The sequence below is a fragment of the Eupeodes corollae genome, chromosome 3 (assembly GCF_945859685.1).
Source record: "Eupeodes corollae chromosome 3, idEupCoro1.1, whole genome shotgun sequence".
Classification (NCBI taxonomy): domain Eukaryota; kingdom Metazoa; phylum Arthropoda; class Insecta; order Diptera; family Syrphidae; genus Eupeodes; species Eupeodes corollae.
The window spans coordinates 49,870,536-49,884,573 of record NC_079149.1 but is presented as its reverse complement, the minus strand read 5'-3'; the positions used below and the strand labels follow the sequence as shown (position 1 = coordinate 49,884,573).

At 33.5% G+C, this 14,038-nt stretch overlaps 2 protein-coding genes across 8 annotated transcripts in view; one reads left to right on the top strand and one right to left on the bottom strand.

The window, feature by feature from the left end:
- Positions 1–801: 801 nt before the first annotated feature.
- LOC129950456 (uncharacterized protein K02A2.6-like) lies at positions 802–2,343 on the bottom strand. Its single transcript, XM_056062395.1, has one exon. The coding sequence runs from the start codon at positions 2,341–2,343 to the stop codon at positions 802–804; it is 1,542 nt and encodes a 513-aa protein (XP_055918370.1).
- Positions 2,344–10,792: 8,449 nt separating this feature from the next.
- LOC129951055 (serine/threonine-protein kinase meng-po) overlaps positions 10,793–14,038 on the top strand; it is a 30,912-nt gene continuing 27,666 nt past the window's right edge. For 3 of the 7 annotated variants that reach the window (XM_056063059.1, XM_056063058.1, XM_056063056.1), the window contains exon 1: positions 10,793–11,031. The gene's annotated coding sequence lies outside the window, so the exon portion shown is untranslated. Of the gene's footprint in view, positions 11,280–14,038 lie in introns of all 7 variants that reach the window. The other 4 variants (XM_056063057.1, XM_056063055.1, XM_056063060.1 and 1 more) reach the window with 2 other exon arrangements.

Here is a 14,038-nt window from a genome sequence, read left to right as displayed (position 1 = left end):
TTTAAATATTGGCTTCAAACTAATTTTATCTTATAAGAAATATTGTTATTAACATTTGGTAAAATTTAAAAAAAAATCGAATTGACAGGTTTTTTACAAAAAAAAAAAAACTCGAAAAAAAAACAATACTAAAACTTGGTAAAAATTTACTTTCGACTCAAATAGCTTTTCAAAATTTAAAAATATTGGCTTCAAACTTATTTTATTTCACAGAAAATATTGTTTTCAATATTCAGTAATGTTTATATAAAAATACAACAGTCCGTTTTTTCATAAAAAATAAAATCTACAAGAAATAGTACGCAAATTTGGTAAAAATTGATACTAGTACATATAGACAAACTTTTAAGCAAGACAAATCGACAGACGGGATGGGAAGTTATCAGTGTGGGTCGCATCCCAGCCTCTTTTTTGAAAAGAAACCGACTCTAAAAATATGTAGAAAATGGATTGTGGAGCGAAAAATTTGAGAGTATAATTTTACATCGTAAGACTTGATCATTACCCCCTTCTTTAATGGAACAAACTTTTAAGAATTGGTCTTATTGCACTTTCCAAAGTGGAATAAAGCCACTTTTGAATAGTTGGTCATATTGCACATTTACAAAGGGAAATAAGGAACTGTTGTGTCTTGGAACTCTGGATTGAATGAAAAGCGGATTCCTTTAACTCAATTATGAAACGTCTTTATTATAATATAAATGAAAATCGAATAATATTTTATTTTGATAACAGGAAAATATTAAATCAATTGATAACTTGATTAAGTTGATATTTAAAGTAATAATTCAGTACAGTTGCTCATATATATGAATATTTATATACAACAATCTCCCACACTATTTTATTCATAATCTTGAAGATATCCTGGCCGCCGTCGGTTTCTATTCTTCTTCGATTTGGAACAGGAATGTTGCTTGGTTCTATGTCTGTGTGTATTCGATTTTCAGGAATGTTCATTGTCTCTATTCCTGATTGTCTTCGAACTTCAAAACTTCCTGGAATTACTGGAACTTGCTCAAATTGAATTTGTATTTCATCTATACTTGGATCACTTCTTTTCGGTTGATCTTCTTGAATAGTATTTTCCTTTTCGGGTAAAACCACTTCTGATTTGTATAATTGGTTTATATGGCGTTTTAATACATATCCATTGTCGAGCTCCATTTCATAATGCAGTTGACCAAACTTTTTCTTAACAACTCCAAATTTCCAAGCTGGCTTTCCGTTTGAGTAAAATCTTGACTGAACTCTATCTCCCACACTTAAATTTCGAATTGAGTTGACTTTTTCGTTGGAAGATTTTTCATATTTAACAGGACATAGGCAATCTAATTTGATTCTCATCTCTCTTCCAAGATATTGTTGTGCTGGACTTTTACCATTTGATAAAGGTGTTGCTCTATAACGATATAATATTTCACGTACTTTATTATGTATTGAGCCTTCTTCTTCTGACATCGCGTTTAATTTTGATTTTAATGTTTTAATATATCGTTCGGCTAACCCGTTTGTAGCTGGATGTCCTGGTGCTATAAATTTTTGCATTATACCATTTTCCTTACAGTATGCTTTGAATTCATTGCTTTGAAAAATCGAAGCGTTATCTGATACAATAACTTTTGGTAGACCATGTGTTGCTTGAAGAAATTTGATAGTTACCTCTGATGTAGGAGCTGAATTTGTAACTTTGATTTCTGGCCACTTTGATTTTGCATCGATTAGAACGAAGAAATTATAACCTTGCAATGGACCAGCGTAATCAATATGTACTCTATCGAAATTAGCATTTGGTTCATCCCAATGATGAGTAGTGATCTGAGGAGGACTATTCTTACAAAGAGCACATTTTTCACAAGACCTGACGAGTTTTTCTATGCTTGAGTCTATTCCATTCCAATAGCAATATTTACGAGCCAGTTGTTTCATTTTCACAATTCCGATATGAGTACGATGCAATTCTTTAAGGACTTCGTCTTGAAGAGTGTTTGGAATAACGACGCGATTTCCTTTAAAAATAACACCATCTTGTAAAGAATAATCTGATTTTTCTATTTGGCCTTTAAGTAAATCCTGTTTAAGTTTCGACAATTTTGAATCTTTTTCTGTTTCCTTCGCTATAGATGTTGCTGTTAACGACACGGTTGATATTTGATTGATAATTTCGTCTTGAAGGTCTTTGATTTCGTCGTCTAGGAAAAATTTAAATTTTTGAAATGAATCGGTTGAAAGGTTTCGCGACAAGCAATCTACATGAAGATGTTCCTCTGCTTTTTTATGTTGAATTTTGTAGTTAAATCCTTGAAGGAACGAAGCATACCTTAGAAGTCTAGATGATGTCATTGCTGGGATTTTTGAATGTTGATGAAAAATTCTGGTTAATGGTTTATTATCTGTGATCAAAATAAATTCTCTTCCATATATGTAGATACATGTAAAATTTATCAATGGCAAAAACAATAGCTAGTGCTTCGCGGTCGAGTTGGCTATAATTTTGTTCTGACAGTGTTAGTGATCGAAATATAAATGCAATTGGTCGTTCTACACCCTCATCAATCTGTGACAAAACAGCTGCTATTCCAACAGGACTCGCATCACATGCTAAAGTAGTCTGTAACTGTGGATCATAAGGAGTTAATACACGATTGCTCATAATTTCCTCTTTGAGTTTAATAAATGCTAATTCGCACGATTTTGACCACTTAAATTTATAATTTTTTTGAAGTAATTGTCGCAAAGGAAAAGTTATTGTCGAAAGATCAGGAATGAATTTTGAATAGTAAGTAATCATACCCAAAAATGCATGTACTTCATCTGAATTCTTGGGCCGTGACATATCTTTAATAGCTTGAACTTTATCTGGTGACTTTAGAATTTCATTTTTACGTATAACATAGCCTAAATATCGAATTTCTGTTTTGAAAAATTCACATTTATTTTTGTTTACATGTAAATCGTACTTTTGTAATTTTTCGAAACAATTAATTAATCGTTCTTTGCATTCAGTAACTGTTGCACCATGAATAATAATATCATCAAAATAAGATAACGTACCTTCTAATCCTTGAAGTATTTGGTCTAGTATTCTATTGAATTCACTAGGAGCTGTTTTAATGCCAAAAGATAAACGGTTCATTCGATACGTGCCTCTGTGTGTTGATATAGTTTGTACTTGCTTGCTTTCTTCATAGACTAAAACGTGTAAATATGCCTTGTATAAATCCAAACGACAAAAATATTTTGAATTTCGTAACTGATTCAAAAGTTCATCGATTCGTTTAATCGGATAATGAGCTGTTTCGAGCTGAGGGTTTACACCAACTTTGTAATCCACACATAGTCGCACCTTACCATCGGGTTTTGGAATTATCACCATCGGTGAACCCCAATCGCTTGTATTTACTTTTGAAATTATTCCGTTCATCTAGTTCTTTTTCAACTTTCTCACGCAGTGCAAATGGGACTTCTCGTTCTCTTACGTAAATGGGTTTGGTTTTCTCTTTGAGTTTAAGTGAACAAACAACATTTGGAATGCATCCCACTCTTTGTTCAAAAATAGTGGAATATTTGTTCATTAGCAATGTTACTGAATCGATAGTACAAATTTCGTTTTTGACAGTACGTGTAGGTTGATCGATCGTTTGTAAATTTATGTTAAGATGTCGTATCCATACTCTGCCTATAAGCGGTGCGTATTTTGAAGGAACTATATACATTTCCTCGTTCGATACTGTATCTTGATATTGGACCTGTACTTCAACCTTTCCTATTGGAGCAAATATCTCACCAGTATAGGATCGAAAACCAATATCTGACTTTTTTACGGGAACATTTAAATTCAATTTGTTGAAATCTTTCTCTGGAAGTAACGTGAAGCCTGCCACAGAGTCCACTTCGAATTCTTGACGTTTCCCATTTATTGAAACATTTATGTAAAATTTGCGACCATCTATTGAAAATATTTCAGATTTTCCATAAACATTAATTATTTTATTTAAATGATGTATGTTATCTGAATAATCGTACTCTGCGTTATCTGTTGCATTTGTAATAGCGTTTGTGTTCTGGTTTGATTTATTTAATACGAATTTCAAACAAACTCGCTTCACATGACCATGTTTCTTGCAGAATTCACAACTTAGTTGATTTCGATTAGATTTACAATCATTTGCCAGGTGATTATTTCTACCACATCGTAGACACAGTCCTTCGATTCCCAAACTTTTGTAATCTATAAAAGATTTCGATTTTTTCGTTTTTGAATATTCTTGAGATCGAGGTTTTGGGCCATGGTTGTGAATTTTATTTTGAGATTGAAAATTTGAATTTGATATTTTATTTATTTCTATGTTCGAAGCGTTGTTCGTAATTGAAATGAGTTTGCAATTAATTTTTGATGCTTCGAGTTTAATCGCCTGTTCAACAATTTTGTCGAATTCCAAGTTTTCTTCCTGAAGTAGTTTTTCTCTTATGTTGTTGTCCCTAAGCCCTCGAATAAATTGAGCTCGTAGAAAAATGTTGGCTATGGACAAACCACATGTGCAGTTGAAGTTGCTGTATAGTACCCTTTGTCGAAGTTTTGCTAAGTAATCATTTATGGAATCCTTTTCATTTTGATATTCCGATAAAAAATAATGTTGTTCTACCAATGAATTTTTTTTCGGACAAAAATGCTTCTCTAATTTTTCAATCAATTCATCATATTTCAATTCGTTAATATTTTTGGGAGCTGAGAGTGACGTCAGTAACGAATAATTTGAAGAACCAATAAATTGAAGCAATAACTTAGCGCACATCTCTTTATCTTCGAATATCTTTTTTATCTGAAAATGATTTTCTAAACGTTCTTTATAATTATTGAATTGTTCAACCTTGGGGTTGAATGGGTCGAAATTTGAAATTATGCTTATATTTGCCGTTCGATGTTCCTGTTGATTTTGCAAGGCCGTCGTCATATTCGACATAGCTTGAATCAAGGAATTGAGTTGCTCGGAATTCATTTTTATGTTCGATGATCTTCTGTTTTTGAAAATAAGTGTTCACCTCGTCGCCAATACTGTTGTGTCTTGGAACTCTGGATTGAATGAAAAGCGGATTCCTTTAACTCAATTATGAAACGTCTTTATTATAATATAAATGAAAATCGAATAATATTTTATTTTGATAACAGGAAAATATTAAATCAATTGATAACTTGATTAAGTTGATATTTAAAGCAATAATTCAGTACAGTTGCTCATATATATGAATATTTATATACAACAAGAACACAATTATTTTTAGAAATAAGACCAAATTATTTTTTACGGTGAGGTATGCAAACCCCCTTCTTGGGCACACTATAGGATTTGGGGTAGATGCGAGCTTGAGTGTAAAGTAAAATAAAACCAATTTGGATTTGTTTAACTTTGTTCAACTGTAATACGACCAGCTGTTGGAAATTGGATTAAATGCACTTTATAAAAGTGAAATAAGACCAATTTTTTAGAGTTAATCTTATTTCACTTACCCTTCTTTCATTCATTCATTGCAAACTAAATATCTTAAAAATGAAAAATTCAACCATTGAGTTAGATATTTTGGTGATAAACGGGCTGGTTAAAAAGGCCTATTGTACTTTTCTCAATACTGTATGAAATATTTTCATATATTCTACCACCACTTCACTTACCATTAAAACTTTCCACTAGAGGCTAATGCAGCACATATAAACAGTCGTACCACCCAACATGATTATAAAATAATTCATGGAAATTTACCCTTTTTCATAGATGTTAATTTGTAGTATATTTTGATTAAATAATTCTCTTGAAACACACGCATAGTAAAACTTTGATTCAATCAAAAATTAAAGTTTTGTCGTTGATGAAAAAGTTTTGTCTTTATTTCTGTTTTTCATCCCAACAATAATAAGAGATGTTAAACTTTTCATATAGTTGAAACTTATCAAATTGTGCATCAGACATAATTTTGGAAAATTATTTAAACATCTTCTACAACCTACATATACCAATAATGTTATATTATGTTTGTGTGTGCATATTTTTATCCTTGCGTTGTGGAACAGTAGTATACAAATTTTTGAACTGAATGAAACATAGCAATTTCATCAGCGACACAAAACAATTTGTGTATATAATTTACAATATTACCATTGTTATGTTAAAAAGCCAATTATACTTCTGTCATTTTCATGAGGAACTTCAACACACGGCTTCATTCCTAAATATACCAACCTTCACAATGTATCTACAATACCCTTTGTTCGTGTAGAACTTTTTCCTAAAATAACAACAAAAACAAGACACCCAAACTATATAGAGTAAATATAGAAACTACCCACTGCTCCAACGACGACGAAGACGAGGATGGAGACGATGAATTCCCCCGAACAATGCATCCGGTAATCTTGTTAAAAATGAAAATTGCAACATGCAACAATATACAATATATACAACATCTATTGTCCTGAATTATTCATCTTTTAGCAATTGAGGAACGCTGAGCACTCTGAGTGAATGCACATCGTTTAAGGCATTCCGATTTTCATTCCGCACAATCGAGAGTAGAGATGGTGGCGGTAAAAGCGAATGCGAACGGTTTGGGTTTGGGTTTACTTAACTATGGGTACCAACTCTCTTATACTCTAACTCCCCGGGCATCCTTTTGCATATCTTATAAAATAAACTTTAGTTCCTTTCCGCACTAAAGATGAGAAATAGAATAAAAAAAAAACAGTCCACACATTGAGACACACAAACTATGTGATGCACATTATGAGCCCGCAAAAGCTTGTCGTAGAATCGTTCTTAGCATCGCGTCTTCGTTATGTTGTCGTAGTCTCAAGACCCTGTGTGTCAGAGTCTCGACCCCCTAAGCTACTCGCAAGGGACAAATTAAAATATTTTGAAAACATCTTTTGTGCCGCTCCACCCTTCGTTTGAAGTTGTGTTCCTTCATCCTGATGCTCGTATCCTCCTCTCTTCCTGCAGCATGCATGCGCATACCTAGGAGTATACTATACCTACCAACGTAAAAGTTGCAAGTTTGGTGCAAAGTTTGCTTCCGCAACACTGCTGCTTTTACAGCTCCCGCGACTGTTGCCATCTGTATCCGTGATGCTATATAAAACGCGGGAAACAGGGCTGATGTGCTCTGCCTTGGCACATTTTAAGGGTTGGATGAGATTCCAATTTGAAAAAAAAAGTTTTTTTTATTCATTCTTTCACTACAAGAACGCTTTGGATGCCCATTAAAAAATTAAATCATAAACGAAAAAGATGCAGGAACTCCAACTCCAGAAAAGGATGAGATAAGCGCAAAAGAAACTTTTTCATTGACTTTAACAATCACAGAGTCAGAGTCCTTTCATGTTTTTTTTATTTTTGTTCGTAGAAGTAATTCAGTATTCAGCGACAGCATGGTTAATTCCCGGTTGAACCAAGTTGAAATTTCTAACTTTCAAAAATAGGCAACATTTTTTGAAATTTTTTTAAACTTTTTTAAATTTTGACCTGACCTTTTTAGCTTTTGGGGACAATTTTGTTTCCAATTTTCAGATTTGAAATTTAAAACAGACTTTTAAACATGCAAACAATGTTCAATGTCCGCGATGTAGGAGAATCTGTCAATTCAATATTTAATTTAAAAAAATAAATATACGAGCCATTAAAACGTTTTGATTTCAGAGACACAATAAAACCAAGAACAACACTTTTTGGTTCATCTTAATATATCATGCAACACACTAACTCAAATTTTTGGTTCAGATATGACCAATCGATTTCCGAATCCAATCGAATACGTCAAACTGACGTTTCATACTCTTTTAAAGTGACATTGCGTTTTTTTCTCTCACTCGCACTCTTTTGAAGAATAAACATGTCTGCCTTACTTCATTAACTCTTTTAAAAAGTCAAATAAAAGCGGGTGATGAGGCGTCAAAATAAATTGCCAACAGATTCATTTCTTAATCATATTTCTTAAGCGTTAAAGGCATTAAGAATTATTTTTAACAGAATTATTTTTCCAGGATATTTATGTCGAAGAGATGTTATTTCAAGACGATGTTTTATCCTCCTCAAAATAAAGTAGTTTTGACAGTTAATGGCAGCCATGTTGTTTGATTCTTTTGACAGTTGATACAAAATTATATTTAAAGTTTATTAAAGAAACAAAAAATACGGAACACAGAGATCGCTACTGCTATAAATTTTGCTTTCACGTATCACATCTAAATATTCCCTTCATCTGAAGTTTTTTGCCTGCCTTGAAGTCAAAATAAATTTTATCGAAGAAACCAGGCATTAAATAAAAGTTATAAAAGAGAACAACACAAAAAAAAGCGGCGGAAGGCTGAGTTTAGCACAAGTTAGCATTTCAATTTAAGTGATTTTCAAAGTGAATAACGAAGATGATAAATTCAATAGAACACAGTTGTAGATAGGTTCGTACTACCTATACCTACCTACGTCTAATGTAAAATATAAAAGAAGAAGTTTTTGCAGGATCTGAAGGAAGTAGTTGGTGCGTACAACTGAATACCTTCTTCGTCGTTTTTAATTTCTATAAAAATTCTTGTGAAACTCTACAAGTGGTGCGGATTAAGGTGCAGATGAACAAAAAAAAAACGAAGTTTTTAGTTTTAAGTAATTGATTTTTATGCTGCTTATCTATACATACATAAAATACATATAATTCGAGTACTCAATCTTTTAGAGGAGTGTTCAAAATTGTTATCTTTAATAATACTTAAAAGTATTTCAAATAAGTAAAAATCAAGGCTTACAAAATTAAAGACTGGGTGGAGAAAATAGGAGACTTATGCACATAGATGAACAGTTTAAGAAACTAAAAAATGTTTTATAAAAAAGTTTTCGAACAGCCCTCTGATCAATAAAATAAAACCATCAAAAGTGACAGAAATAGGATGATACTGGAATGTAAAGGGTTTTCAATAACAGGTTTAATATTTGTATAGCCTAGCCTTATTTTTTAGGCTGTCATCTTTTGATATTTGACAAATAAAAACTACGCCATTACTAAATAATAGAACGGTACCCGCCTTAACATTTATATACTTACTTATCCGGCAATCGTGTGATCCTTTTCAAGCTCTTTAAAGTCCTCAAGATAAAGTGCTCTTTCGTCAGTAACTGCTTGGTCCTTGCAGTGGAGGTTCTGTGTTCCTACTCGTCTCGAACCTGGTTGCTGGAATTTTAAAGATTTTCTTGGCGTGTGTTTGCTCTTTGGGCCAGATTCACAACTTGATACAGCTCGTACATTTTACTATTGAATCTTCTCCTTCATTCGACCAAATATCCGACGAAATATTTTTCTCTCGAAAATGGCCAGGATCAATCCCCTTTTTTATTAATCATCTAACACTCGGCGCCGTAAAGTAAAACTGGTAAAAATTACATTTTGTAAAAAGTGCACTTTGTCTTTCGAGAAAGGAGTGCTGAACCTATTTGCTTAGCCAAACCAAAGTAGCAGCGGTTCTCTAGATAATTCTTCGTCGGATCTTAACGTTGCGACGCAAGTTTTTTCACCATATACGGCAAAGCTGCATTCGCTAATAGAAGTTCCTGGCAAATTATGGCATCATATGCGGCTTTAAAATCGATAAAAACATGCTGGATTTAGACTTGAAATTAGTTGGTCTTTTCCAAGATTTGCCTTAATGTGAATATTTGGTCTATCGTTGACCTGCTTGTCCTAAAACCTGCACATTGGTACGTGCCGATCATAATGTCGCAGAAAGGTTAAAGACGCATTAGGCATATTGGGCTATTTGATCTTTCCACAATTGGGTATGACGAAATGGTGCAGAGGACATTGCTTCCATATTTAATGAGTTCCGTTCCGAAGGCACAGACCGTGATATCCATTCAACAGCTACTGGAAATGCTGCATTTACCTTTGCTTCGGTACATATGCTTTATTCGTTGAATCGCATTCCCGTTCTGTAACCGTTTTGAAGATCTGGCGTGTGGTGGTAATGGACTTTTTCAGATAACTGAGTTAAGAAGCTGCGGATGCTCTTTTCTTTTCTTTTGTCTTCTACTTTCACAATTCTGCTCTCTTGCTTATTGTGGAAGCTTTTTTATTCGTGCATATTCCATCTCCCGATTCAGAACCACACATTCATCATCATACCACCAATTCTTTTTTCGTGGCTGATAGCCCATGGGAGTCTCTGCTACTTTCTAAATGATATCGTGGTAGTGGTTTCAATGGTTTTGACGCTTGTGAATGGGAGAACAGCTGAGAGTTTTCCGATCAACAACTCATTGTAGTCTCAGGCATTGTTTCCTTAAGGGGTTTTAATAAGAAAATGATCAGTGTCCACGATTCCACATCAGGAGTTGGATCATCTGTAGATCGCCTGAATGTTGTGTTTATGCTTCATCTTTGGAAACTTGAAACGAGCTGAACTTTACTAGTCCATTCATCAGAACCCTTCAACAAAACATTGAAATTTTTAAAATGTAGTACAAAATGGTAAACATTTTGAAGCCAGAATTAGAAAATCTAAGGCAAAAGAAAAATGGTCTCCAGTCCGTATTCCGGTCATTTTACCTTTATTTACCCTACAACAAATTTCCCAACTGCAACCAACAAAACAAACCGCTTTACGTCGCGTGTCACTTCTTTCAAACGCATGCGTTATTCAGATGTACCTACTCCGAAAATCAAAAGAAAATCATCGTCTTCTGAATCCTATCATTTTCGAAATCTCAAAATAGACAATTTAACCTGAAAACATTTTTGCTCTTCGGCACGGTTTAGTTTGCAATTGATTCTCTCGCCGAACGTTTTGAAATAAGCAAAATTTCCAACACTCGCGCGCAACGCATTAAGTCGCATTATAAAAATAGAAAAAAATTCCTCTGGTGCTGGTGATCTCGAAAAAGTGTTTTTTTTCCTTCCGTTGCTCTCAAATAAAATTCCAAAATCAATTGTTGTTCCACATTTTTTTTAAATATTTCAAAAATTCAAAAATTTGTCTAAGAGTCCAAAGTGATTTATGTAAGAATTTTCTTTCACTTTTTATTTGTTGCTGAAAATTGCAGCATTATATACGAAATATTTACTGCACTGATGCTAAATACCTACAAAATTTCGGTCGGATGAAAATCTTTGAATGGAAGTGATTTTTCATTTTTCAAAAAACGAAAAAAAAAAATAAGAAAAAGTTTGTGTTATAAATAGATCCTCACAATAGAGTGTTTAAAAGTGTCTAACGTATTTTAGACCTGCTGCACGCGAGAGTGACGGTTTGTTTTATGTGTTTTGTTTTTTTGTTATATAGTTGACTTGCGGAATATTTTTGAATAGTTTTGTAAATAACATTTTGTGAATGTTCAATTATGTACATATCTCGGATATGCTAACTAAGTGGAGCAAATCAAGAAAACATTTTGACGTTTGGGTATTTAAAATTGCATTTGTTGAGTCTTAAGTCATTCATAAATGTAGTTTTCAGTTGTATGATGAGGTTTGACTGTAGTTGAAATTAAAATTCAATAAAACTATTGCTTCATATGATTTTGTCAAGAGATTTTAAGTCGATTTACAAGTTGTCAAAAAATATACGGATGCATATTAGTTTTGAACGTCTGTAAATTAGAAAGAGCAGGAGATACATTCCACATTCGTGTAGTGTGGTTTTAAAAAAGAATCTCTAAAGTTAACAGAATGTCCGAAGTTGTGCTCAAGGGTTAACTGATAAGTATTTCTAAAAGTGCATGTATTACCGTTGAATTATTCGGGGGGGGGGGATGTATCTGACTTATAAGAGCATAGTTTATGCACGTTGGGATAAAACAATACAGGCATGAAACATTACAGCTCTCTTTTGAATACGTCTCAAGATACTTTATAATAAAGGCATCTGGGGAATGAAGGCTAAATATATTATAACTAGGTCAGAAGGTGTAGAAAATGTGTATCGTTGAAGAAAATCTTAACATTTAGCAACGTTTTAACTTACAACTTATATGTGATCACTCCATAAAAAAACAGTTTACGCTTAGAACTGAAAGCTTTTCAGTTTCCTCGATACAAGTTCCACCCTCGGATAGCGGCATCATGGAATAGTTTTGCTTTAGCGAAAGTAGGGAGCATTGAGTTTTCGGGGCGTGAAGTTCTACGAATTTTTTAATTACCCTTTAGACAATGCTGTCAAGATCATAATTCAATGAACTTATAACACGTTGCCATTAGCAGTCAACTTTTGAAGGACAAGAATATGAATCAAAAAAGTTTTAAATTAAAACTCTTTTAGTGCAGTAAAAATTGATCAAATAGTTTTTTTGTATTATTTGAAATTATCTGGATTGAAATCTAAATTGCAAAAGGATTGAAATCAAGGGCTAAATTATTGTAATGAAAAAAATTATTGTTTTGAAGTAAAAACATAGTTTGGTTTAAGTATACGACAGATTATACAAATAAACATTATACATACATATTTACATATAAGAAACAATAATGGCTAAACAACTTTAGCTAAGTTCAAAACTTTAACCTTTTGCCTTTTGATCACAGATTATGGTCCAAGACATGGTTCTGATTCTGAACATATATCAAAGGATATTTACTAAATAATTTAAAAAAAATTAAACTTATGGTTTAAATAAAAAAGAACTCCTTTAACCTCTCTCTCATGGTTCAGTACCTTTGGATTATTGAGGACAGTGTCTACTTAAGGCAACTAAATAGTTCACAAAAAAGGTGCAAAATACGGGATTTTCCGTTTGTCATAGCCAAACCAAAACAAATGTCATCACATTATGTGCGTTTCTACTGATACGATTATTTCCATATTTTGTTCTTGCAGGAAGTTGTGGAAACGATATAAAGCAACTTTGTTACTTGGTGTTGCTGTTACTAGAAACGTACAGTAATTTTAATGTTGCGATGTTTAAGTTTCTTAGTGGGCACCAGGTCATAAAGATATCTTGAGTTTATCAATATTGCACAAGTAAACATAAAAACTGTGAAATTCTACACCTACTTTCCAATTATAATGCAATAATCTTACAAAACTCAATGCAGTCTTTTAGCAGATGTAGTAAAATGTCTACAATTTCCAATAACTTTGAATATCAAATGACACTTAAACCAATTAAAAGATGAGGGTATATATTTTCTTAACATACACATCTACTTAAACTTTACAACCTACCGATATTACTAGGATTAGATAAGCAAAGTTAAAAAAAAAGTTATATATAGCTTTTTTCTAAAAGTGACTTGACAACTTGACAAGAGGCTTTCATTTATCATTGAAATGTCACTATCAATTTAGTCATACCTAACATTTACAACGCGGTTAAGTACGCGGACGAGAATCACCTGCAAAAATCATTCAGTCCGTAACCGCAACTTTAAGAGCTTCGATTCCTATTATTGGTCGAAATTCACGCCCTAGTAGACAGGCAAAGTTTAATACAAAAATGTGAGTTTATATATGCCTTGCGCATTTTTGCCTTTTCCGTGAGACATGCCTAGAAAACGAGCCAAATCAGTCATTCTCAGATCGAGAAGTGTCGGGTGTTCGGCAATGTTAACGACACTGTACCGGCTTATACCGAACATCCGAATCTTCTTACGTGCATTACTATTCCAACGAGGGCCTATACAACAGGGCTCGAATCAACAAAATTGACAATTTCGTGATAAAACTCATTCGAGGTCAAATTGCAAGAGCTATGTCCTTGACCAACAATTTAATTTTCGGGGTGTTCTATCCAAACGACTAGTATTTTGAAAGTGCACGCTTGAGCGGCTTCATTCCACAAGAAGCATTCTTCTTCTTAGATAGATGCGGTCTGATACAGGATAGTTTGGCAGTTCCGCTTATCTACCACGTCAGGCGACTCCTGTACAATCGGGACGTCATGGCACAAGGCGGAGCAGAGCTCCTTCGGTTCAGTAGGGCTGTGTCCGAACGGGACCGAACTGATAGGGTGAAGCAGGAGAACCAGTTTTGGTGGCTTCAATCGGCACTTGATAGTGGGTAGTCGGGATG